The sequence below is a fragment of the Heterocephalus glaber genome, unplaced genomic scaffold (assembly GCF_053883595.1).
Source record: "Heterocephalus glaber isolate CG9 unplaced genomic scaffold, H.glaber_assembly_v1.0 deba00001550, whole genome shotgun sequence".
NCBI classification, from domain to species: Eukaryota; Metazoa; Chordata; class Mammalia; order Rodentia; family Bathyergidae; genus Heterocephalus; species Heterocephalus glaber.
In genome coordinates, this window is record NW_028258343.1 from 409,986 (window position 1) to 437,824 (window position 27,839).

The 27,839-nt window shown below is 38.4% G+C and overlaps 1 protein-coding gene across 4 annotated transcripts in view; it reads right to left on the reverse strand.

The window, feature by feature from the left end:
• The window catches only part of Slc2a12 (solute carrier family 2 member 12), a 76,780-nt gene that overhangs the window by 33,216 nt on the left and 15,725 nt on the right, over positions 1 to 27,839 (reverse strand). For 3 of the 4 annotated variants that reach the window (XR_001182923.3, XM_013069283.3, XM_004874831.3), the window contains exons 2-4: positions 25,635 to 26,975; positions 7,809 to 7,931; positions 4,106 to 4,238 (exon numbers count right to left, since the gene is read on the reverse strand). Coding sequence is in view for 3 of the 4 variants with exons in the window: in XM_013069283.3 (XP_012924737.1) it covers positions 4,106 to 4,238; positions 7,809 to 7,931; positions 25,635 to 26,975 (1,597 nt within the window). In the remaining variant the exon portion in view is untranslated. Of the gene's footprint in view, positions 1 to 4,105; positions 4,239 to 4,730; positions 4,819 to 7,808; positions 7,932 to 25,634; positions 26,976 to 27,839 lie in introns of those variants that run through there. The other variant, XM_087190000.1, reaches the window with a different exon arrangement.

Below are 27,839 nucleotides of genomic sequence, written 5' to 3' on the forward strand. Positions count from 1 at the left end.
GACTTTCAAAGGGGACAATAGAGAATGATAGTTAATAGGTACTTCATTTTATTCAATTCATTGAAAGAAAGTAATAATTCATTCGGGTAATTTATTATTTCTCTTATCTTGCTTCAATTTTTAGTTAATTTTTGTTATAGTTTAGATATCTCCCGAAAAGTCTCATGTCTTCAAGTGGAGCTTTTAGAAGGGGACTGTATCATTAGACACTAAGGTCATCAGTGAATTAATCTATTGATGGGTTCGCAGGTGAATGTGCTGTTAGGCTGTAGGGCCTGGTTGGAGGAGATGGGTCACTGGAAGTGTGACCCAGAAGAGTGTACTCTTGTCCCCAGCTCTTTTCTCTTTCTTTGGCTCTTAACTTTCTACTTCCCGCCTACCATGAGTTGAGCCACTTTCCTCCTCCAGCCCTTTCCACTATGCTATTTCTGCACTGGAGTTAGCTGACCATGGACTGAAACCTCTGAAACTATGAGCCAAAATATATCAGTCCTCCCTTAAGTTATGAGTATCAAATATTTTTTCACAGCCACAGAAAACTAATACAGTGTTGTTCACAATTTTTAAAACCCCTTTTATATGCTTAGATTCTTTCCATTCTGTCTGCATGTCTCAAGGGTACCTCACATGTGATCTGTACAAATTGAACTCTCATCACCATCCCCAAACCCCATCTGACTCCCCTTCCCAAACCTGGTCCTCCTTCATGTCTTACTTCAGTGAATGTCACTACTATATACAAGGTTAGTTTCTGAAGCTTCAGAGATATCCTAATTCCCTCCTTTCCCTCAACTGTCTTTCCAGTCTAGCTTCAGGTTCTATTCTACTACTATACCACATCCAGCCTTACATTTTCCTATCTGCTTACTCCAACAGCCTCTTTGTAGGTCTCCTTTATTCAGTGTCTCATTCCATTCTCCATATTTTGCTAGAACATTCCTTTGAAGCTCTGGCCACTTAATTCTACTGCTCTATTATTTTAAATTCCACTCACATCAGGATAAAATCCGAAGTCCTTACCAAGATGGACAAGACCTTTCTTTATTGACTGCCCTTTGCTCTGGGCTCATCTCTCAATTCTCAGATAAAAATATGTTCATGGTAACACCACATCATTAAATGTACTGAGCTCTGTAAGTGACCATCCTCCTCTGACTCCTCACAGGCACCTTCTTTATACAGATAACTTCTAAAATTTAGCTCTTGAGAGATTTTATCTTTCAAGAAGCCTTTATATAATAAAATTATCATATATATAGTATATATACGAGAATATATGATGTACATACACACATGATATATATGAGTATATATATATATGAGAATATCTGTGCTAATACAGTATTTGCAATAATCTGGTTTCTTGTCTGCCTCCTAAAGTAAGGAAGCTACAAGTATAGATTATTTTTCTTTTGTATTTTCAGTTCTTTCATAGTAGACAATCAGCAAAGAGTTGAATAAAGAACTGAAGTAGTGGGCAATAAAGTAATACTGCATGGCCAATATGTCTCATTTATCTTAACCCATACCTTTTCCTCCTCTCATTGCATAAAGTAAATCACATCCTGTGATCCATTTATCGAAACTTGTGTGGTTTTTATTGTCCACCATGTTGGATATTGGATTTTCATGTTGATATTCAATCCCCACACACGGTGAATTTAGCATTGACCTCGTCTACAAGTTGTTATATCAAACAGCAGATACTTTTCAGAAGTCTTCTAGGAATCAATATGAAACTAGACATTGTAGAGATCACTTAAGAAAAATAAGGAACATTCCTAAAAATTAGAAATGTATCACCTAAGGAGGTTTAACTGTAAGAGTCTAGCTAATAAAGTACAGAAGAAAATGGGACCAGAAAATATTGAAAATCTGAGGGACAGAAATGCTCTCCAGGCCTTGAGTTCCTTAGGCTTCAATGGGGATTGAGTTGACTCTTAAGAGATAAGGATATAGAGCTAAGTCTTTGAAGATAGCACTAGTGTAGGAATAGAGGGAGAAGTAAAGAGATAAAAGTTAGATAGGGGCTGGGGATTTAGCTCAGTGGTTCTGCCACCTGCCTCGAAAGTGCAAGGACCTGAGTTTGATCCCTGGTACCAAAAAAAAAAAAAAAAAGTCAGAGAGATAGAAGGGGATCCAAGGAAGAAGACTGTTTCATGGGAGCTAAAAGAATTTCAAGAAAAAGTAGGCATGGTAGATTAGATGTGGTCAAAAATTCTTTGCCTTTTATCCCATCAAGAGGTAAAGTCTTGTTTCTATACCCCTTCAATCCAAGCTGGGCCTGGGACGTCCACTGACAGTAGAAAGCAGAAGTGATATGTGAATTTCAGAGTGGAGAAGGGCTTTGTAGCTTTGGCCTTCACTGCCTTGGAACACTGTGTATGAGGAAGCCATATTAAACTCCTAAAGGATAAGAAGCCACGTGAAGGAGAATTGAAGCTCTCCACTGACAGCCAGCACCAACTGCCATATACACGATCAAGCCCTATGTGATCACAGGCCTTCCAGTTCAACTGACCATCCTTCCTACGTCACCCATGAATGAGTTTAAGTGAAACAAGCAAAGCACCACTCAGCCTACCCATAGAACCATTTCAAATAGTAAACTGCTATTTAAGCGCTCCATGTGTGATGGTTTGTTACATAGCAATAGGTAACTCATATGAAACCAGAATAGGGAAGGGTGAGAAATGAAGGGAGACCAGTAGATTTGGAAGTCACTGGTGTCCTGACATCTCAGCACTGGAAAAGGCCTGAATCTGGCAGCTATGTTTCCCATTTCCAGATGGATGCATCCAGTAATTGAGATCTGAGGTCATTAATGATTTGAATCATATATTTGTAATTGATAATCTTGTGTAGATCCTACACTTATCAAACAATGTAATCATTTAGAAACTTGCAGAAAGCCAGACAATGTGCTGATCAGGCCAAGTGTATATCCAGAGTTCTTGACAATTCTAACTCTCATTATAAATGAATCATTTCATTTTATTTTTTTTAAAAACAGGGCCCCATCTGTGTCAACATTTAGTTGTACAATTTGATATTTATCTTACAGTTTGAACTGAGAGATATTTTTCTGCTTACTAAAATTAAATATTTTTGAAAATTTCAACCATTTAAAAGTGCATAAAACACAAGGTGAAAATTTTCTTGGATTCCACTAACTACAACCCCTAGTAAACTGGAATTAGCAGTTTGGTCTATATAAATATATATGCATACATATATCCACATCAGTTCACCTATAGGTCTACTTTTCCTTCAGATAAAAGTTCTGTAGCACTATGCCCACAATTTCTGTACTTTTCCTTTTTTTCTAGTGTTTTGAAATGTTTTTAAAATTACAACCTGTAAAAAAAAGTTGTCTCTTCCTATTATATTAAAACTCAAGAATAAGTATCCCTATGTTTCCAAGTGTTAGAATTTAATCCCAAGAAGAAAAACAAGTTCCTCTTCATTCCTGGCACCTCTTCCTCCAGGCCATCGATTTTGGCAGTTAAGAGCTATGAGCTCTGTTACTAAAAGAAAGTTTTCTATGGCCAACTTTTAAGTTAAATTGCTTTTTTTAAAAAAAAAATCTGTCCAGGTAAAATTTATTTAATTAGTATTCTAAATGCTTGTTTGTGTCAGAATTTTTTATGTTTCTTAACATTATCTTGACTATGCCATATTTAAAACAATTGTGGATATGTAGACCCAAGGATTTGTCTGCTAATTGTAGCTTTAACTAGGGCTCAAAGACCTGTAAACCTGGAAGAGTTGAAGACATGCTTCTGGCCCAGGCTGAACACAGTATTCCAAAACTTCAAACAAAGAAAGCCTCCTCTGTGGGGAGCTAGAGAAATGGGAGAGAGATTCTGAGATCATTACTGAATAAGGTTTGAAAAGGCCCATTTGTTGTAAAATAATAGTTTCTCCTCTCCTCTGGCTGAATAAACCTCATAAATGCAAAGGAGAGAATCTGAAATTATGCATTGAGACATACTTACCCCAAGGGGAATATCCTAAAATAATTTCAGACATTATTTACTTGTATATAAAAGTTGTATTTTGGACCAACAACTGTTGTTCAGGACCAACACATACAAATACTTACGCTTTTGCCAGCTCCATTGATATTTGTTCCAAAGAGCATCCCTTTGTCTCGGGTATAAACATAATAACAAAACCCAGAGATGCTAGGCTCATGAATGCATACATAAAGCATACCCATGGCAGGCCAATAAGATCTATAAAGGACAAAAGAAAATGATTAGAAATGTACTGTGTAGTACCTTGATCTCATTTGGAAAGAATGCTTCTTAGAGTGCATAAAAAGCCATACCTATTTTCACACATGCCAATAGTGTGTAGGAAAAGAGGATTCACACTTTAAATATGTGCCCAGCCCTGGAAGTTTTGTTTTACTGCTTCAACTTTCTCAGATAAAATAAATAGCAGTCTTATAACTATCACAGTTTAAATCCAATGCCATTGTCTTGGTAGGCATGTCTTTCTCAAAATGGTAATGTATTTTTATTAATATAAAAAAAGCACATGCTTATTGCAAAAACAGAACCTCAAATAACAGAAATATATATTACTTTACTTCAGAAGGTAATATTTCTCACCCTCCACAGTTTCCATTTTGGAAACTGTCACTATAGCAGTTTGGTTTCTATTTGGTGGACGTTTTTATTGATATATTTTGTACAAATGGACTTTTCTTGGATTGAACTCACCCTTCTTCCTCTGATTTGAATAAATTGATTCATGATGGCAATATTTCATCACCTTTATTAGCCCAACAGTGCATTTTAATTCTTCTTTCTGGGTCCAGAGAAAAAAGGGATAATGGGTCCAGTGAAAGGCATCCATTTGCCAAGATGCATTGGCAAGAAGCAGAGCCTCAAGACTGTGATGGATTTCACTTGCCAGCCTAGTTTTTCACTTGACCACTTCTAGCCAGAGATATGTCTCTTTGTAGTCATTCGCCAAAATCAAGCTACATTAGCTGATGAGATGTGCCCCAAAGCACTTGAGTCTGCCATTTGCATTGTGCGGGGTCCTGGCTCAGCAGCAGAGACTAGTGTGATGGGGAGCAGGGAGAAAGTAGCTGGCTCTTTTTGCACACATGGTCAGAGCAACTGTACACAAGATTTGCAAACAGCCCTTAACAGCTGCAGGCACAGATCACAGTTGGTCAGGCTAGAAAACTGCCTGAGCAATGTATAAGTGCAGCGTACAAGGATCCAAGCATAGTGACCACTTGTGAGGGACTTGTACTGAGAAAGGAAGGAGCAGGAAGAAAAAAGAGCACTGCTGTTCTTTTGGCAGTTTTAATTAAACTCCTCTCTCTGTGCTTGTCTTATGCTGGTACAAGATTTTATCTGGAAGATTGCTTCATTAAGTGCTTGTAGAATTGTTCCTTCTTCCATCTCTGGAACATAAGCTTGAATATAGGTATTGAATAAACTCAAAAAGTTTTCTCATCAAACTTGTCCCCAGTTCTGTTTGAGCACTTTTAGTAACAGAAACCTCACAACTTCACAAAGCTCTTCACTGCCCAGTACCATGAACCCAAATCAGCCTTTCAGATACTCAGTTCTGTCCTCTGCATGACACATGTTGAGTCATCTCTTCCCACCCCTTCTTCATGACAGCCAGTCTAATATTTTAATGCACTTCATTCCTTTTCTTGAGAGTCCTCTGGATCAAGTCAAACCCCCTGAACTCCCTCAACTATTCTTTATAGCAGAAAAGTGACATGCTCTCCTCATCCAGGTGGACAAGTTTTGAACAACCCTCTAAAAATATTTTACCAAAGCTGAATGCAGTACGGCAGCTGTGCCATGGCCACCCACTGCAACATATGTTTGTCTGTCTGGAACAGTCTGCTTTTATTGTTTCAGATGAAATTTCATTAAAATGTTGATATCCAAGGGCTTGTCGCCAAGTAGAATCTCACATCTTCTAGGTCTCTCTAACTCATCTTCAGAAAATTGAATTTTGAAAATAAGTAGAGACATTTAAACATCCCAATTAAATGTCATCTAAAGGTTTTGGATCATCCCAGGCTGTTTTTAAAATTGGATCTGTTTTCCTAATATGTGTTCCAAAAGCCCATGCAGGAGAACTTCCAAATCTTCATTAGCTCATCTAGTTTATTAGCGAAGCTTCCCAAATATTTGTGTCATCTTTTTTCATTTCTCATTTCATTCTTTCATATTTTGCTTTCTCCACACCAAACAGCAGATGAAGAGTGTGTGTGTGTGTGTGTGTGTGTGTGTGTGTGTGTGCACATAAAGGTAAAGGGCACATGTTTATATGTGTGATCTAAGTAGGAGAAGTAGTCAGTGCTAATAACCAGTTTGGTTGTTTCCTTCAGTCTTGGGCTATTTCTAAAACTGTAACATTTGAAAATTTTATATAAAAACACAAACTGTACTTACTTAGCAACTCGAAAAATTAATTCCCAAAGTGATATACTAAATATATACATGTATATAGTTATGTATATATATACATATAGTTATGTATATACATAGTTATGTATATACTTATACATTGAATAACCATCCACTTTTGAACATTATACACGTACATATTTGTATAAATGAGGAATATATGTACAAAATGGAACTGGGCCATTTGTTTCATAAAATTTTCCAGTCTGGATTTTTTTTATTATACTCACATTGTGTGACCTTTAAATAATCACACAATTATATGAAATAAAGAAAACCCAACTGATTGGACAATTTTGGAGGATACTAGGGAACCACCTCATTATTTTGAGAACCAAAAGAAAATAAAATTACAAGCATTTATCCTGCCCTTCTTATATGACCCACACTTCAGAGTAGCCAAATTCACAGAAGTACTTTGGATAAGAACTTGGAAGGAATGATAGAATGAACACAGTGGGTCTGGGTCCTGATCATCAAAAGAGCCTAATAGGGTAAAGTGGGAGACAACTCACCCCACGCTGCTCTTGATGGCAGAATACACTGCTGTCACCCACTGAGGAGTTGGCAAAGAGCTCAGAAAAATCTGAACTTCCTCAAGCCTGTCTAGATCTGGACAGAATCTTACAGGGAATACAAAGACAGACATGTGACATAAGTACAATCCACAAAATCTAGACTGTACAAAATTCTATGAAACACATTATCCAGGTTTTTTTTTTTAATCAAAAGTACAAGCCAGGGATTTAGCTCAGTGGTTCTACCATCTACCTCGCAAGCAGAAGGTCCTGAGTTCGATCCCCAGTATCAAAAAAAAAAGTACAAGGTAGAATGAAAGGTAGAGGAAATGAAGGTGAAATCTATAAATAATAAGACCTGTCAATTAATTGTAAATTATGTATTTGGATCATGGTTCAATCAAAGTTTTTAAAAAGTGGTTATAAGACAATCGGTAAAATGTGAACATAAATATTTTGTATACTATGGGATAATTAATATTTTTGGTGTGTTAATTATATAGTGATTTTATTATTTAAAATGTTTTATCCTTCAATCCCCGGTACCAAAAAAAAATGTTTTATCTTGTACAAGGTCCATGCTGAAATTTTAGACATATATGACAACATGTGGGGTACATAACACAAAATGATTTGGTGGGGGGAAGAGCAGGTGGGGTTTTAAGATGGAGAATTGCTTAGGTTGGGTGATAGATACATCAGATTCCTTGCCATTCTCTGTACTTCTAAGTGTGCTTGAAAATTTTCACAATAAAATGTTCTTTACTAGAATATGGGTCCCAAACATTTGTCCTAAGAGAACAAAAGACATGAGAAGAAAATAAAGAGCTCTTACCTGTTACTGTCAAAAATGTGAGAGAGATGAGGAGATTAATGCCCCAGTTCATGCTAGAGGTTAGAGCCATGGCTCGTCCTCTAATCCCACCTGGAAAAATCTCGCTGAGCACCAACCAAGGCACTAAAAGAAGGGGAAGAGATTGGCAGACACCAAAATTAACAAAACCCATTGAAAGTGAGAGCCAGCTCACTCATGTCTCTTTGCCCTGGACCTGCTTGCCTTTGTTTTGGGGACCAGGGCCACTTCCTACCTTACAGGACAGGCCTTCTGCTTACCTCCAGACAAGAGAGAAAGGCTGAGGAGAAGCACTGGGCGAACTGGACAGTGGCCTTCATGAATGGGAAGGAGCACGAAGTATCAGCATCTGACACAGGCCGCCAAACCCAAAAAGGACAGTGCCTGTGGCAGCACAGAGCCAGTTTTGGACATTTGCCTAGCATGGGAGCCTTAGGGGCCAATCCTGGTCATTCCTGCCACAAGACAATGCCTTTTCCTGTACTCTTCTTTCCCCTTGACCTCGGAAAAGTCTGTAGTCGGAACTAAAGAATGAGTAGGGAACAGCTTGATGGGTGAGAGAACACCGGCTATTCTCTTTTCTCCTACTTGGACGTCCTGGCCAGGGGCAAGATGGGTGAGGAGAAGCCCTAAATTAAATAGAGTTCCCAGATTTGATTATTATACCAGACCAGACATTTGAATTGCTGGAGGGAGACTCTTCTTGGCACCAAAATTGATCAGAGGACTTTTTATTATCTGAGAGTGACAGAGAACATTACGGGGTTTGCTTGATGGGATTAGAAAGGGTAGAAGAAAGCAAATTAACTTGTCTTCTGATCACAGCCTAGCAAACCCAGTTTGCCTAATAAAATAGTGGCGAGTTCTTACTGTGGGCTGATTTTATAAACATTTCTACAACATTATCTCATTTGATCCTCATGAACTCCTACAAAGTAGGTACTATCACTATTCCTCTTTTACAGAAGAATAAACTGGGGCTTGAAGGAGTTAAAAACTTGCCAGGATTGCAGAGTTTCTCCTAAGTGACAGAGGTGGCCTTAAAACCCTGGCAGCCAGAGTACGGAATTCATGTGTTTTAAGTAATGTGCTCTCTTAGTAGTGGCTTAAAAATATTGCTTAATTGATAAATGAACATAAGTGTAAGCACATCTGATCTTGTGGAAAGGACTCAAGAGTTGCCCTAGCCCTAGCTCCCTGTTGTCTAATGTACCAGATGTTGGAAAGCTAGGGTCTATATAGTGACCAACCACAAAGTCTTAGCCCAGAAGAAGTGGATGCTTGTGCCAGAATGGAGCAGCCAACTGTGCCTGTAACTTGCCTCTCACATCAAGGTCACACTCTTTAGAGGAAACATCTGCTTGTGGTACATGTGCTGTTACAAAGTAAGAAAAACAAATCACCTTATAGGTGAGGACTGAAAAAACTTTTTCTTGATTATCTTTTCCAAATGAATCTATACAAGGTTAGCTTGAAGGCATAGATCATTGTATCCAATGAAATTAAAATTCCAAGTTTTCAGATCCAAGGAGAGTGAAATAAAAATGTTTAAGTGGCATTGGTGGCAAGAAAGTCCTTCCATTGCAGATTATAGTGCAAGAATCTTATAGGCCTCAGTACTCTCCAGAAAGATGGTATGAATGACCAAAGCAGAAGGAATGGAGGACCTCAGTGTATTGGTCAGCTTTCTGTTGGTAGGAAAAAATACCTGACATATACAACTTAAAAGAGAAAAGATTTATTTTGGCTCATGACTTCAGAGGTTTCAGTCCATGATTGGCCAAGGCCAAGGCGGATCATCATGACAGAAGGGCATGGCAGAAAAAAGCTGCTCACCTTACAGCAGGTAGGAGGCAGAGAAAAGGAGGTAGCTTGAGAGAAAGGCACCAGGGATCAGGTATAGTCCTTCAGGTCATGTCCCCATGATATACTCCCTTCAACTAGGCCCCACTTCAGAAGTTTCCATTACCTCCTAATAGTGCCACCAAACTATGATCTCACCAATGCACGGATTCACTGATTAAGTTAGAGTCCTCATGATTCACTTGTCTCTTGAAAGATCCACAGACACACTAGATATGTGCTTTACTATCCCTTAGACATTTTTGAATTCAATAAAATTGACAATCAAGATTAATATCACACTCAATTTCCATTCGTAAGTAAAGAGCATAGAGATATACACTACCACCTGGGAATTTACTATAGTGATATTTATAACAAGTAGAAGTCTTCATAAAGTCACTGATTTTTTTCCTCAGTGAGATGGCCCACTTTCTCTCCAAGCTATCGCTACAGGGGAGGGCTCCCTTTCACTGCCATAAGGAGGAAGCGGTAACTCTCTCTAAGCACCCTCTTTAGTCCTTACAGTGATGACAGGCAACAGAGGACACATTGCCATATTTGCTTGTGAGAGCTCTGCAGTACTCATGACAGAGATATAGTGTGCACAGCCACTTGAGTTCGGGAGGCCATGAAACAATTCTCCTGCACTCAATTTTCTACCTTCAACCTCATCATTCCAGGACCACCCCAGCAGTTTGTACCCTCATAAATATCAGCATCTGCATGTCCTTAAGGTATGTTCTATGCTGCAATAATTTGGAGTTGGGGCAGGGTAAGGGAGTGGTAATTGCTCACAGATACTGATAATTGTTCACACATATTTCACATGGTACTAAATCATTAGAGCTTGCCTCCAGAACTTGCATGATCCAGATTAAATCCACAGTGTTTCTGGCTACATAGTGTATCCTAAGAAGACTATCAAAGTTTCTCTGCGTTTAGTTGAGCACATGGACTTGGATTACTAGGGGTATGTAATAGAAATAATAATCTTACCACATGTAAGTTATCCTGTGTATTTCCTTCCTCCTATTTATTTCTGGCCTCTCCCCCAGATTTTCCTACAGAAACTGTCATTTAAGCCCCTAGGCTTTCAGATTTAAATCATGCAGCAGTCCAGGTATATTTTCCATTTGGCTTGAATTCTTCCTGAACCACCTGGCATGCTAGCCTCGAGTTTGAATGACTCATTGAGGTCTTGAAACTCTTGCCAGAGAACTCCTAGCAACTTTGGAGGGAGTCCTACACTTCAGCGGCACAGTTTTCAACAGTCTGACTTGCCAAGGAACCCACGCCCTATACTTGGTAGGAATAAAGCTAAATCCTATGATTTTTATTGCCCTTTCAAGCAGCATGCAGCACACCTTACTCTTCTCCTGCAAGGAGCCTGTTAAAACGTGAATTTGAGCAGGAACATGCCCATCCCTTCCAACCAGATGCTTAAATTCTGGCCTCAGAAATTCCCTAAATGGAAAAATTATGTTCTGTAAAAAACAAACTCCACTATAGGCCACCAATTCCAACACTAGCAGTGATGTGGTAGATTTTTTTTTTCTTTTCTGTATTCTCACTTCTCTCACTCTCCCTGAGTTGGGCCACTCATAGCCTTTTGTAAAAGAAACATTTTATTGAAGAATACTATCTTGGATTACTTGAATTACAGACTAAGAAAGGCAATAAAATAAAGGGTCAACATATCCCAGTTTTTCTGCCCTAGTGATTTCTAATTTAAAATCAACTAAAATAACTTTTATGTAAGTATTTTGGGGTAACTGGACTAAGTGGAATAACCCTATAAACACTCATAATCATAATGATAATAACATGCCAAAGTTAAAAACGGAACCCTGTTGTGATCCAAATGGGGAATAGGAGTGAACTATGTTAGTAGGCCTCAAATTTTCTTGTTTGTGTAGCCTTTAAAGTAATTTGAAAAACAAAGTAAATTTTTCACTTAAAAACTAATATTGAACATTTTTTTCACCATAAAGTTAAGTAATAGCAAAGGATGCAATTTCTACTGTTCTAAACTTTAACATTTGAAGTAAAATAGTGGTATTATTTTTAAATGTTTCCAGTGAATTTAAATACCATACCTATTTGATTCCCAGCATCATCTATCATGCATGTGAGAAAATAGGAACAAAGGGGCCGGAGATTTAGCTCAGTGGTTTTGCCGCCTGCTGCGCAAGCACAAGGACCCAAGTTTGATCCCTGGTACCAAAAAAAAAAAAAAAAAAAAAAAATAGGAACAAAGTATTCAATTTTTATTGTTTCTTTTTGTTTTGAACTTAATATTTTATCCTATTGTAATGCATTGTTAATCCTGAAAGTCTTTCAGATCAACTTATCATACTTCTCTCTAAAAAATAAAACTCTAGGGCCGCAGATTTAGCTCAGTGGTTTTGCCGCCTGCTGAGCAGGTGCAAGGATCCCAGTTCGATACCTGGTACCAAAATACAAAACAAAACAAAACAAAAAAACCAACTCTATGGGCTGGGTATGTAGCTCAGTGCCACAGCGCCTGTCTGGCAAGCGCGAGGTCCTGAGTTCCATCCCTGGTACCAAAAAAGAAGTACAATTTTAAATGAAAGTTTTAGGCTTAGTTTTACATACTCTAGTAGCTTGAAGTATATTTTCTGAATTAAGTTAAGTCATTAATGCAAAATGAATCAAAATTATAGAAATATCTAAAATATTTTCAACAAATATTAAGTATGAGAAGTGAGAATTCATTATTTAGTGATGGATGAAGAACTTCTTTATTATGTGTCTGGGTGAATGTCACTTATTTCTAGAGTGACATGATACATTTCTACTTTTTTTTTGGTACCAGGGATCAAACTCTGTACCTTGCACTTGTGAAGCAGGTGGCAGAACCACTGAGCTAAATCCCAAGCCAATACATTTCTACTTTTTAAGTGAAATTTATTTTTCTCAAGAGTAAAATAGTAAAACAGATGGAAATTTTATAATAACAATGTTACTCAGTTCTGGGGATTGACCACAAAAGTTGTTTTTGATGATATATCAGTTGATAACTGGATTAGGCCATCCCTTATTTTTTGTTTGAAAGCAAATCATTGGAAATACCTTGCTTATGAAAGGACTATCATATTGTCATTTGAGCCATTTCTTATCACCTATGCCAATATTTCCAAGTGCTTTTTTATTAGTGTTCTTGGGTTTTTATAACTTGTGACATTTATCATGATAAGATTTATGATGAACAATGTGTGAGCTTTCTTTGAAATGAGAAAGTAGTTATAACTGGGGAGCTGGGGGAAGAGAAATTTTAAGAATTTTTTTTGAACGTAAATTACAGGTCTGGAAATTGACTTTCTTGAAGAATCATCAAAGGAATACTTTTTGGAAAGTGAACCTCCTGAAGTATGCATGCTCTAGTTTGCAGAACACTAAGCTAAAGTATAAAATGAGAAACAGAAACAGAGGGGACAAGAAATTCATCTTTTGTAGTTTAACAATGTCTTGAATAAGACAGCTTTAGATATGATACTTTATATTGTACTTTTTCACTAATGATTCTTCAATTGGGAAAGGACTATCATTTTAATGTTGCGAATGTTCTTTGGAATAATTCTTTTTTTTTTTTTTTTTTGGTACCAGGTATCAAACTCAGGACCTTAACACTGCGAGGCAGGTGCAGCACCTCTGAGCTAAATCCCCAGCCCACTGGGATAATTATTAATGTGTTTTGGAAACAAAGTAACAAATAACCCTTTGTGTTTATTAATATAGTGTTAAAACCTTAGTTCGCTTCTTTAATGTCTGCATCACCCATGTTTTGATACATAATTGATACATAATTCATTTTGTTGGAGAGATATATATGTATCTTTTTTTATCATTTTCAATCCCTTTACCCCCACTCTCTACCCTCCCTCCTCCCCCTTCCCCCAGTCCTTTCCCTTCTCCAAAAAGTCTGCCTCTCTGTTTTTTACCATCTCTCCTTTATTTTATTCTTTATTTAATTTATATTTTGGATTTCTATATAAGAGGAACAACATGATATTTAACCTTTGCAATATCTATAATTTTCATGGTCAGAGGATATGATGGGAGTACTAGATGGAAAGGAAAGTAGAACACTGATATCTTATATGAGCAGTTGCCTATGGTGACAGAATTGATGGAGCCATTTCTCTATATGCTTAGCTCTGCTCATGCTGCAAAAATGCAGTGTTAAAATCTTTGGTTCTGTTAGATAGTATTTCTGCATCCTTTAAATCTAAAGAGGACAAAGATTCCATTAGTTTGATGCACAAATTTCTTTAAGCATTTCCTCTGTTGTTTGGATGTAAAGTTAGTGCAGAACTATGAGGATACTATGTTTTTAGACTGCATTATTGTAATGACTAACACCAAAGGACCAAATAATTATTCACCTTGTTCAGTCATAATGACATTTAACCTAGTTCACTGGGGAAAAGGAGAAGTGACAATATGAATACTGGTGATAAATGAAACTTAAGATTTCAAAGAAAAAAATGTGCTTTTGAAGATACTAAGGGTAGGAACACAGCATAAATTCACTATGTGAATACTACTGTATTATGGCTACATTTGATATTCTTCTGTTTAAAAATAATTTATGCAATATACCTTTCCTCTAAAGGCATATAATTAACCCACGAGAATGGTGGTAAGTGAAAATGAGCACTTAAAAAGCCTTTGACTGTGATAGCTCTGATTGTTAGAGGCCTAGAACCTAGAAAGAAATGTAAAGAACGTAAAAATCTCTTTTGAAACACTTGATGTGCCTCTGGAATGTAAGCCTCTTTGTCTGCAACCCAGCATGTTTTGGAGTGAAGCAGCTAGTCAACTTCCAAATTAGAACCTGCTGTTCCACCTTCCTGGAATTGTCATATTTTTTAGCTGTACAAACATCACATGAACAATTTTTTTGGAAGACCCAGAGCTGTTTGGATACAAAATCTGAATTTAAATGTTATGGAAGATGACTCTTATGCTTTCTACTGATACACATCCTCCAAATGACTGCTTCAACTCCGTAAAATGAAACAAAACAAAAAAGTAGGCTCCACAAGTGCGGAGCTTGTAAAAATTCTAATCTCACTTAAGCCTGAAAAGAGGATAACTGAATTGTAGGATATTTGGGTTGGAAAAAATTCTCTATTAGTCTTTGCCAGTTCTTTTCATTCATTCATTCATTCATTCATTCATTCATTCATTCATTCAGTGGTACCGAGGATTGAACTCAGGGTTCACACTAGGCTATACCCCTAGGGCCTTTTTATTCTGTCTCTCTCTCTCTCTTTTTTTTTGTGGTACCAGGGATCAAACTCAGGACCTTGCACTTGCAAGGCAGATGGTAGAGCCACTGAGCTAAATCCCTGGCCCAGGGGAAGAGGGGACCCTTTTTATTTTGAGACAGGGTCTCACTGAATTGCTCAGGCTGGGCTCAAACTTGCAAAACTCCTGCCTCAGACTCCCAGCACAGGATTATAAGCATGTGCCAACACTCTTGGCAGTCTCTGGCACTTTTTCATGTCTTGTGAGCAATAGCACTGATCATTTTTACTCCTGGGTGTCTCTCTAAGGCTGTTATACAAGATAGAGACAGTGTATCCCTCTAGAGAAAAGGGCAACTTTGTTTACTGTACAGTAAAGCAAAGACAATGTCAACTTCCAGGGAAGAAATCAGGCTGGATCACTGTCCACTATAAAATGTGGGTTCTCTATGCTTGGGGTTCCTCTCATATATAAAACCCAGGGGCAGGGGTTATCTAATCTCTTCATGATGACCTGTGGCATTGAGGCTTGGGGATCTAGCACAAATACTGATGTTCTGGCTCTTGCTATGATTATGAATAATAAACTGCACTTTGTCTCTGACCAAAAAGTCTTTTGTCTTCCATCAAGATCCATGAAACTGCAACAGGCTAGCTTGGTAACTTGTCAACTTGCAAGTGGGGTGAAATCTCAGCCACTTTACAGTTACTGACAGTTTGATTATTTGTGACTATGGTATTATTTTTCTACAAAGATCTTCTGTTACCTTAGATTGCCCATTTTGATCTGAGGAATTTGCTGTGATTTTTAAGCCTGTTAATCCCTTGAAATATTTCTATAAGCTAGAATAATACTTAGTAAGTAGACAAGACCATCTCTCTTCTAAATCCCAAGTTTAGATTTTTACATATTTCTCTTAAGAAAACCATGAAGGAATTGCCTCAAAAAGATCTTTTTGTAAAAAGTGAAGTGTAAGTATATTCAATTACTAGGTTAATTCCTATGGAATTGATAGTCTCAGTCTTTTTTTTTTTCAGGGGAGGCTTGGAGAACAAAACAGAAAAGCTTGGAAATGAACATTTCCTCTAACATACACTTTTTAAATGACCTTAATTTTAGTTAATTTAAAACATGAGCCTTCTTTAGTTGTGTATCCTCAGTGAAGTAGCTTTATTAAGATATAGTTTTTAGCTAAATGTGTATGGGGTTCCACACAAACCACATTCACTTTTTATTCCCTAGCTTGATTGATTCCAGAGGGGATCTGGATATATTAACCCCAGACTAAAGACCTCCCCATTAATCATGGAAACTAAGACAGGTTTAGAATTTTTAAAAGAAAATTCATCCAACTTATCATGGATCAGGTTCTATTTTAGGCTCAAGAAAGCCACAGTAAATAGGGCAGGATTTGTATGAGCACAGAACATGCAGTCTAAAGTAGTAGCAACAACTCAGAAGAGTGAACATTTGGGTGTTTCTCAGTTAAAATCACACATTTTACCTTTCATCAAAGCTGCAGGATTTTCTGTAAAGCCTATCTTGTTTCCTAGGAAACCTCTTAACTGTAGGTGATTCAGGAACCATACTACCCAAAGACACAGATCAGTTTCTACAGCCTTGCACACTAGAATAGTGTATAAAGGAATGTGAGGATGACCATAGCATCATAAATCAGTATAAGGCCATGGAGTATATCCTGTGTGTCCCTGAGATGTCTAAGCAAGGTGCTTGCTTAGTCAAAACTGTCTCACGTCTAGACCACAGCCAGATGTTTAGTATTTTTTATCACTAAGTATATTGGGCCAATGCTGCACACCAGGCTCTGAGCTAAGGAGATATTATACATATTGTTCATTGAACTCTACAATTACAAGATGAGTTAGATCCAATTGGGCCCAATTATCTAAGTAAGAAAACTGAAGCTTTGAGCTATTAACTGACTTGCCCAAAGTCTTATATTGTGGAGCTGAGATTCAAGGCCAGGCAGTTAGAGCCCAAAGCCTTGTCCAAATCCTAACCCTATGTGGTACAGGCTCACCTGACATTCTTGCTGTTCTCCTAAAGCCTCACCTGTCATTCTTACTGTTCTCCTAACCCTTCAAGCTTATGTCCTCCTGAAGGCCATTTGACCTACTATCATCACTGCTTAAGCTCTCTTCCCAGATCTTCACACTATTTTCCTCAAATAAGCCTTGATGCAAATGTCACCACCTCAGAAACACCTTCTCTCTCCATCATACCTGAAGAAAAACCCCTTCTCTAAACATGCTTTCTTTCTTATCCTTATTTTTCTTTATCACTCTTGTCTTTATCTAAATTTTAACACTTAACTTTCCTGACACTATATTATACACGTATACATTTTCTTGGTTCTTGCTGACTCCCATCACCAGCTCCATGAGGTCAAGCAGTACTGGAGTTTCCAGCACCTGGGCCATGCCCTGTATGTCATGGGTGAGCAATAAACTCCTGCTGGGTGAGTGTGAAAGTGAAAAGCTGACTCCCTGCTACTTTCTCTCTCCATCTTCTCTTCTTGGTCACTCTATGATGCACACTCCTGCCTATTTTGATCTTCAGAGTTGATAAAAGAGGCTGGGAGAGATTGTGTGGTGTCCTTTGCCGTTCAGTCTTCAGTGTTAGGTTCCACCTAAATATGTGAATCAAAAGTAGCTGAAGGGTGACAGCCACAATCTCGTCATCTAACTTAGATGGTGGCATTAAGACAAATTTCCAGGCTGGGGATTTAGCTCAGTGACACTGCGCCTGCCTCACAAGGGCAAGGTCCTGAGTTCAATCCCTGGTACTAAAAAAGGAGAAAAAGACAAATTCTCTTCATCTACTCATAATGAAAAGATGCTAATCATGAAGAGGAAGATGAAGTTAATTAATTAATTTATGGACATATGAATTTTAGGCTAAAAAAGCTCAACAATTATTGTGGAAATAATACCCCAAACATTTTTTTCGTAACTTTTTTTCTATTTTAAGGGGAGCTGGGTTTCTATGCAAGCATCACCTCAAATGAACTCATGAGATAATAACATTAGGTCTTCGGTTTTGGCTTGTCTTACTTTACTTGTGAGGTATGAGTAGAAGAGAAATTTTCGTGTACTCTGTGTCCTCAAAATATTAAGCATCTGTGATTTTATGCTGAAAACATCTTAGCTATTAAAAGGAGCCCCAGAAAGACAGTGGAGAGTTGGGCTAAGATTTTGAACCTATGTGAAGTGAAACATGAGGTATGGATATTAGAATATTTAGTAAGATTCTTATAATGGCAGTGGAGCCCATGTTCTGATTTTATTTGATAGAAAAGTTTTAATTTTAATTACAGAGAGATGAAGGACAGGAGCTCTTACTCACTTGTGGGCCATGAGTGCCTTCAGCAGGTTCTTAAAGCCAAGGGACTCCTTAAAATCATATTTTAAATGAATAAAATATATAGGATTTCTTGGTACCATATTTATATCCCCTCCTAAATTCTAGAATCTAGAGCAACCTTGTTATTTTTACAGTTTGAGAAGCAGAAGATCAGAAAGTGAAATGATGTAAGGCATACACTTTAACCTAAGAATAGAAACACGTTTCTGGCAGAAGAAAATCATACTGTGATCTAACACAATTAAAGAATGTTGTTTTAAGCCAATCCAACTTATTTAAGAAGATTTAATAAGGATGGTTTAATTTCCCTTTCCATATTACTTTAAAACAGCAAGTACTTTTCCTTTTACACCTCTATTTGCACAAAGGATTTGTTTGTATTACAAGTAATAACTTCTCTAAGTAAAATACTTAAGCAAGAATCACATCACGTTAATAAGTTTTATAATGCATTCAAAAATCTGGTATGAAAAGCTTGCTCCTAATAAAAATCTTGTTTAAACTTCAACAGTTCCTACAGTTTATATCATTGCCATAGAATATAATTTTGAGGATTGAAATGGAATTCCTATAATATGTTTTCTTTAGGGAAGAAAAATAACTACACCATTAATATGGACATACATGTCTGACTTTTGCCAAAGGAGAAAAAAGGACAATTATTCAGATTCTCCTGAAAATACTAAGAAAATTCATAGTCCATGCCACAGTGAAAAATGACTGTTCTTTTTAAAAACGGTGATTCAGATGTTTGCCTTTGATAGGATGACCCAGGGTCGCATGTGATCAGCCACCCAGTCTATGGAACTGTAATTATCAATCAGACAAACCATGATATGAAAGAATTATTTCCTTTCTCACACCCCAATTGCCTTCAATCCTGAGGTTTTTCCATCATCCTAGCATTACTTTTAGTCTAAGAAGTTCTCAGAAAGACTCTCTTCCATGTTGTGGCAAAAAGAAAAATTGTCCCCAAAAATCCAGGACAACTTTCAGATACTGTGCCCAAATAGTTCTTTATGACTTAACAAAGAAATGCCCTACATGCCTTCTACTAGCTGGTTCTCAGTACCACTATCTCTCTGCATTTTTCTTACAGATGAAAACAGAGAGAGTTTTAGAAATCACATCGAAGTGATGGATTGTTCTGCACACCCCTCAAGACAGCGTCTGGCAGCAGCAGGGCTTTTCCTGGCAGCCCAGGATTTCCAGCTGATTGGGTCCTTCGCCCACTCACTTGATGGCTCCACACAAGTTAAGAAGCACCCTCAGGTCTTCCCTGTATCTGCGTCACATTTTTAAAGTCCTTTTCCCTCACCTCTCTTAGCAACCCAAATATAACCCAGCATTATTTTTAAACAGACTTACCCAGTGCTTGCTTTTAAAGGATCATAATGAAAAGCATGAAATGTGATTTCTTCCCTCAAAGAGTTTATAATCTAGTAACTATATTCTAGTTAATAAACCAAAACAAACATACAGAAGAAGAAACACGTATGTCATTAAGGACTGAGCTGTGTTGTCCCTCTGTAGCTCACTGATACCATTCTCTACACGTACAAAGCACTGACACACATTTGTTAATTTGACATGCACCCACTCTGGAAGACAGAACTGGCATTATTATGACCATTTCATAATGGGAAACATCTTAGAGAAAAGAAACGACTTAAGGTCACATAGCCAGTTAGTCCAAGAGCTGAGATTTTTAACTCAAGCTCCTAAATTCAAGAGCTGGGATTAGAAACTAGGCATTGATTTTAACTCAAGCTCCTTGTAGGCCAGAACTGAATGACTATGTGCTGGAAAGAACACTACTAGCTCATACAAATGAAGTCCTCTAAGAAAGGCAGGGGTCTACAGAGTAGATAAAATTTGTATTAAGCTTCAGGGACAAGAAGGATTTGGGTAGAGAGGAAAGTAACATGTTGCAACAGTGCATTGTGTCTATTGATTTGGGGGTGGCACAGTGAGAAATACAGAAGCCCAGATACACAGGTGGTTGGCACAATGTACACGACTGGCTCTTCATTCACTGACTATACGCTGCAGCATCCAGATGGACTTCCATGTCAGTCATGGCACTGGAGCATGGCTCCATAGAGCACGACGTAAATAGTGCATGGATGACTTGGTGAAACAGGTGGAGATGAAAGAGTGCCCTGAAAGCCAGACACAGTTGCTCTCTCAAAGATAGGGGGCAGGCAAGGAATTTGCCTGGGCTTTTCACCCTAAACCTGTGTGACCTCAGTCTTTGAAGCTTCTTATTTGTTTTCTATTAAAGGAAAATGTTGGACTAAATAATTTAACATTTTTTCATTTTAAAAGGCATTTGACTTCTCTCGTGTGGTAAAGAGTACGAAGGCATGGAAGATTTGGGAGCATGACCAATATGAGGAAATTGACATTTAATCAATACTGGTACAAAGGATGGATGGGCATGAGGAGGGCCTGGGATGGAAGTAAACTATTTCAAGGGTCTCCCAGTAGCCTAGACATGAGAACACAATGCTACTAGGATGGAAGATGTAGGAAGGGAACAGTAAACACAGGAGCCACTTGTGAGGGAAAATCCAGGAGTGTTTGGTCAATGACTGGATTGAGAAAAAGCCCCAAAGCGTCAGCCCTGAGTGGCTAGTGGAGTGGCCCATGGAAATGGGAAAGGAAGGGAAGTGGTAAGCCATCCTGGTGTAAGGTGAAAGAGAATTCAGACCTAGGCTTTTTATGTTGGGTTGACAGTGATGAATCAAAGTGGAAAAGCCTCATACTCGCTGGGGAAAAAAAGGAACTGAAAGTCATGTGAGATGATAGAACTGGAGATAAGTGAGAATCATCAGCCCAAGGGAGATAATTAATGTTCCTGAGAAAACAAACACAAAAGCCTTTTCAGTGCATTAGCCAGAGTGTTTTTTGGTTTTATAGCTAAAGAAACAAAGTCCAAGAGACATTAATAAGATGATCTCACCTCTTTTTAAAGAAGTGGATGGAATTGGAAGCTATTCATACATTTTAATAATTAACATTTTAATTTTCTATCCCTACAACTGAAGACTGAATTCAGGGTCCTTAATCTCTTGAAATATATTTTTCTATGTTCATATCTATTTCAGCTGAGTCCAGAGTTTATCACTGTGATGGTTTTGTGCTGTGTCAGCTTAGCTAAGCTGCGAATATGTTTCCCAGAAATCCCTTCTCGCACCCTTCTGGGTGAAGGTTGTCAGGAAGAGAAACCTGCATAAGCTGGGAAGCCCCATGGGACACATCAGCTGGGTGCCTGCTGGGTGCTGCAAGGCCCTCACCACCACTATGGCTTGCGCACCATGTTGCTGACCTCTGGCTCTCCTTGTCAGTGGGACCAGAGGAGCAGTAAGTTTGGCCAGAGCTCCTCCTACATCTTGTCCAAGTCCCAGGCTCATTGTCAGAGTTCTTGGAGGACAGACATTTTCCTGCAGATGGCTTGCATGCCCAGACCTGACATGGGAGGAACAGATGCAGGCTGCAGTTTCTTCTCATGGACTCCAGTGCTCAAAGATCTCCCTCTAGCTTGAGGCCAGCTCTTCTATCCTGCAAGGACTCCAGGCCACAATCAGATACACAGTCAACATCTTTCCACAGATATCCTTCCACCAGCCTCCCTTTTGGGCCCTGATCAGTAGGGTTTTCCTTTCCCTACCATTCGTTTCTTTCTGACCTTTGCTTCCTCAGATTCTTCCACAATTGTTTCATGTCTAATTCCTTTATGAAATTCCTTACCTGCATCACCTGCAGCGGTTCAGATTACAGACTACTCAGGCCTTTATCTCTCCAATCTCCCTTGAACTGACTGCACTTTGTACATTGCACTTATTCTCAAGGGACCCCTGGCTACTAGTCAAGGATAGTAACATTAAAAATGCATCTTAGTATTTTAAAATAATCATCATGATAGATTAGGAAGCAGAATTAAAGTACTGGCTAACACAAGGTCTAGGGAAATTACAGGCTTCTGATGTTTGACCTTGGGCACTTCCTCAGCACCCAAAACTACCCACCTCCAACTATTAAGTGAGAGAGAAAGAAACACCTAACTTACTTAAGATATTGTTATTTTGGTCCCTGTTACATCAGCTGAGCTTCAATTCTAACCGATCCATGCATTCAACATTTCCTTAATCAAGTTCAGTTATTCAAGTAAATGCACATCATAATTATTATTATTCTCCTTATCATTTTTCCTGAATCTCAGGCTTATAAAAAGTACATGCTCACTTACCTAGAAGAGCTTTGGAAAAAGAGAAACTGTATCTCTGTCTTGCAACAAAATATAGAATGGCCCATTGAAAAGTACAGAATGGATGGACAAACTATACACTACTTTTGTTCATTCCTACATCTGATGTCTCTTCAAGAAGAGGACTGAACTACAAATAATTAACTACTATTTTTTGGATCTAGAGGGCCCCATAGGCCTATATGTTAAAAGTGTGGTCCCCAGCCGTGGCGTTAGTGGAGCCTAGTGGAAGGAAGTTAGATCATTGGGGACCTGCCCTTGAAAGTGACACTGAGACATAGGCTTCTTCCTTCCTTTCTCTCTCTTTGCTTCCCAGCCTCCAAGAGGTGAGCAGTTTCCTCCACCACACACTTTCCCACCATGATGTATGCCTCACTATAGGCCTAAAGGCAACAGTTTCAACTGACCATGGACTGAAACGTCTGAAACGGTGAGCCAAAATAAATTTTTTCTCCTTTAATTTGATTGTCTTAGGTATTTTGTCACAGCAATGGAAAGCTAAAACAGTAAGATTTACTATTAAGACCAAAACAAGATTTCCTATTCTTGCATTTAACATAATAGTGGCCCATTAAACACCAGTTGAATCCAAGCTTAAATCATATTTTAAAAGAATAAGAGAATAATGTTGCTTAAGTAATTCTAGAAGGTAAATAACAAACAGCCTCCATAAACTATTTCCAAAATCAAACTGGATTTTCTGAAAAGGGTAACTCCAATACAATCAGATATCAATGATGTGTAATATACTAAAGGATTTGCTGTAATTTTCAAAATTATTAAAAAACTGAAAAAGGTGACACGAGGGTAAAATTATTCTAATCATAAATATGTTTGTTTTGGAAGTTGAAGTCAATGTCTTTTGTGATATGTGCCATGACTCAAACTCTTTCAACATCATGGTTCTCTGAATTAAAACCTAGAGGGCATCTCTTTCTTTCTGCTAACCTTTTCTTAGATTCTTTGTAGATTCTTGATATTTCAAAAGATTAGATGAAGAAAATTGATATACAAAGGAAATATTTTTTATTCTATCATGAATATAGAGAGGAAAAATGATTCTGGTAAAGGAAATTAAGGGATTGATGACCACTACCTGAAGTTTATCAAATGAACCAAACCTACTGTACTTGTTTCTATACAAAAGTTCCACAAACAAGATCAAGGTTTTCCTGAATAAAAGATAGCACCTATACCTTGCCCTTCTGATAGACTATGAAACATTTCTTGGAATAAAATGTACAGAAGATACTTAATCAAATGCATGAAAACATCATCATAGTCACATAAGTATCTCACAGGTATACACCCAAGGCAATTGAATCCTGATGATGGTAGCAGCTTGTTTTCAGGAAGCTGTTTATTAATGACAAATATTGTTAAGACTTAAGAAGTAGAATCAAGGTACAGGAATAAGCCATAAAAATCAGGCTGACAGGATGGTAATGTTTGTTCTACCTACAGCCATACACCTTTTAATGGGGAAATATATCTACTCAAGGAGCTAGAGAACAGCCAGGTTTCAGTCACCTGTGTTTTGGTATGTATGACACGACCTTGCCACACCTGATTAAGCTGTCACCTCTGACTTGGCACAGCAAAGAGCAGGGTCCATCAGGTGTCCCCTCTTCTATGGAATATGAACACATCAATATCTAGAAACTGATATTTTAGATGTGGGTGTGGAAGCTATGAACTTTGAGAAGGTAGGGTTGGGGCAGGAGAGGCCACATCAACACATACAAGTCTAGTCACTAATTAATGGAGATTGGGCAAGCAACCGATCCTGACCATTGCTGAGCAGCAAGAAATGAACGCAAGGAATACAGCTCATTTATTCCACCATATTCTTCTTGAATACAGGAACAAAGCTTGCTTTGTTCATTACTGTTTTCCCAGCATTAACATGGTTCTTGGTTATTTAAAAAAATGACTCATTTGATACATATCTCCTGAATGCACAGTTAATGAGTTAGCAGTGATGGCTAGAACAAGCCTTTATGTGACTTTCTTTCCAGAATACCCATCCAGCACCTGGTACCTGAAATGCCCTCTTCAACACAGCCTATGTTTGCGTAGTTGTCTAGAACCTCCAATACTTCCCTTTATTTGAAGCAATTTATTTGCCTTTTTGATCCTTATAGATAAGTTTCAAAACTAATTCTGTAATAGAGAGGAGTGCCTGAGCAAGAAGAGGGAAAAGAGGAGAAGGATAAGAAGAAAAAGTACAAGGAGGTAAGAAGTGGGGTGGTAGAAAAAGACTGATTTTTTAAAGCTTGTTTTTCCTAGTGAGATACAGAAAAGACCTTCCTAATCATGTTCCAAGAAGGTTTGGAGTATGAGGATAAAAAACTATAGAACTGCTAAAAACAACTTATTCTAGAAAATCCATTTTTGAGAGATCTTGCTCAAGAGAAGTGTTTAAACTTTGTCATGGAGCTAGAAATTGAACAACCTTATATTTTTCTCCCTGTAAGTTGTTTGCATCGTGTTAGATAGGACTAACTAGACTCCGCTTCTCTTATTTAATGGATGAGAGAGAAGCGCCCTGGGAGGTTACTGTTGTAAAATTTACTCAAAGAAATAATGCATCCAACTTATAATTCCTTTCTTCATGATGCATCCATTATCATGTCTTTAAGAAAATCTAAACACTTGATTTTTTTCTTTTACCTATAAGTAAACTCAGAGATGGCATAGAGGAAAATTGCAGCCCCAGTAAACTTAGATTTCATAAAACAATATAATGCCCTTGGGCAATAAATCTCTTTCCAATTCATCTGATTATATTCTCAAATAACAGATAATGGAAAACCTATCCTTCAGTTGAATATGAGCACTGAGCTTTTCAGAAGCAGGTATAAGTTAGGCACACTTTCCACATTAGCAGAAATGTCTGATGGCTATTATTATCCTCCTGTTGCTTCTAGTATGTACATGGAACAAGGTCCTGTAGTAGTAGCATGTACTGATTAAAAACAGTACAGTAAAATTCATAGTGAAGAGAAGAAAAGAATAAAGAATAAAGTACTTACTTGGTCCTAGACCAATTGAAAAAGCAGCAACATAAAAGAGCAGACTGGCTAAAGACAGCCATTTCAAAGAAGCTGGGACATCTGCAGGGTCCGTGGCTATCTGGTATTCAGTTTGGTGTAGTCCAGAATTTGGTAAGAATGTGGAGTTCATCTCCCCTTTCTTATCCATGTCATTTCCCATGGGCATAAGTGAGCTCCTGCTGTGGGAAGTGATTTCTTTAAAGTGCTCTCTGAGAATATTGTTGCTGGCTGACAGGTTTCCTGCTCCATAAAGCACGGGCTCATCCAAGGACTGGTTAACAGAGCTGTGGCTTCTACAGATATTTGTGGAATTCATGTGTATGTTAAGATTCACAATACCCATAGTCAGCAATGAAGCTGCCATCATGGATGAACCAATGCAGAGGAAAGTTTTACTGCCAACATGGTCTACAAGAAGGGTGGCCGGGATGGTGCTTATGACCTTGACCACCCCAACTCCAGTGGAAGCCAGGCTAGCTGCCTCATTACTTTCAAAGCCAACAGACTTCAAAACAGTTGATGCATAAAACAATATGTTTGGCTGTCCAGTGACTTGTACAAAAAATACCAGTGTTAGACCTATCATTATTCGAGTCCTCATATTGTCTTTGGTCCGAAACAGATCCCAAAAACTGTACTGATACTCATCTTTTAAGGAAGATTTTATCACAGTAAGCTCTTCAGTTGTGTCTGAGATTGCTCTTAATCTTCCCAGAACCTTGCTAGCAGCTTCCTCTTGCCCTTTCATCACCAGAAATCGAGGACTCAGAGGGAGAAAGTACATTGCAATTGCTTGCAAAATTCCTACGGGAATCACAAGACCAAACATATACTTCCAGCCATGTGAGATATTGGCAAATGCATAATTTGAAGTATAGGCAAAAAGGATGCCAATGACAATCATCAGTTCATTCAGTGACACAAGGAGGCCTCTTCTATGTTGCGGAGCAATCTCGGCAATGTATACACAGGTAGCAATGGAAGAGAGAGAAATGGAGACTCCAATGGCAATGCGTCCCATGATGAGAATTATGTAGGACAAGCTGAGGATCAAGACCAAGCTTCCAAGTCCAAGTAGACAAGATGACAAAATGATTGCAGTCCTTCGTCCATATCTGTCTATCAGAATCCCTCCAGTGAGAGAGGCGAGGAAGGCCCCAATTAGCAGGGAGCTCACAACCATTTCCTGCTCATGACAGGTCAGGGCCAACAGGGTTCTGATCTGCAGAAGAGCTCCAGAGATGAGCCCAAGTTCATAACCTACCAGGAGGCCACTGAGAGCTGCAGTGACAGATGTCAGGAAAGTAAACATGCTGCAACCTACAAGCAGAGAGGAGAAACAGAGAGGTCAGTTCTGAGTTGTTAGTTTAAACATCTTGCATTCAAATAGGGACTTAGACCTGTGTAAGTCTTTTGTAATATGGAGTTGAAACACAACTATAGAAAATAATGCACTAACCAAAACTGATTAGCTATAGAAAGAAAAACCAGTTTTCTTTGTTGTGTTGGCAGAGAGGTATGGGGACATTTGGGAAGTCCAATTTCCTTCTACCTATGATGTGATGTTTTTAGTTAAGAGCAGACAACTATATGAGGTAAGAAGATGAGAGATGATAAAGACTGAGTCAGTAAGGATATCATTTAGTGTGTGCCTTGGCACCAGAAGGAAAATTCACATAGCCTGGCTCTTCTAGTCCCACCCCAGCTCTCTGAGAGCAAGCCCATAATGGTGGAACAGCAAGCAGAGGCACCTCTTGAAGGCCTACTGTTCCCTGCTGGACGATCAGCCACAGTTGGGGGTGCAGTTGACTTCTGCTTATGCATGGGCTTTAGAGCAAGGGGTGGAGGTGGGAGTGCGAGATGTATGAATGACATAACAAAGTCAAAGTTGTGTTAGAAAGAAGAAAGGGAGATATGGACGCAGGGTAGGGAACTAGCAAAACCCATTACTCTCTCACAGTAAAAAGGAAGAGGAAAGAATGAAGGAGAATAAAGAGACTTTACATATTTCTCTCTTTTTTTTAAATGTTAAAATCCTAGGGAAATTGTCAAGAGGTTATTAACTTTTGGTAAAAGATATGCAGGTATGTGTCCTAGGTCAAAATGAGCCGGACATAGTGGTGCATGCCTGTAATCCCAGCACTTGGGAAGTTTAGGCAGAAGAGACCATGAGCTTGAGGCTAG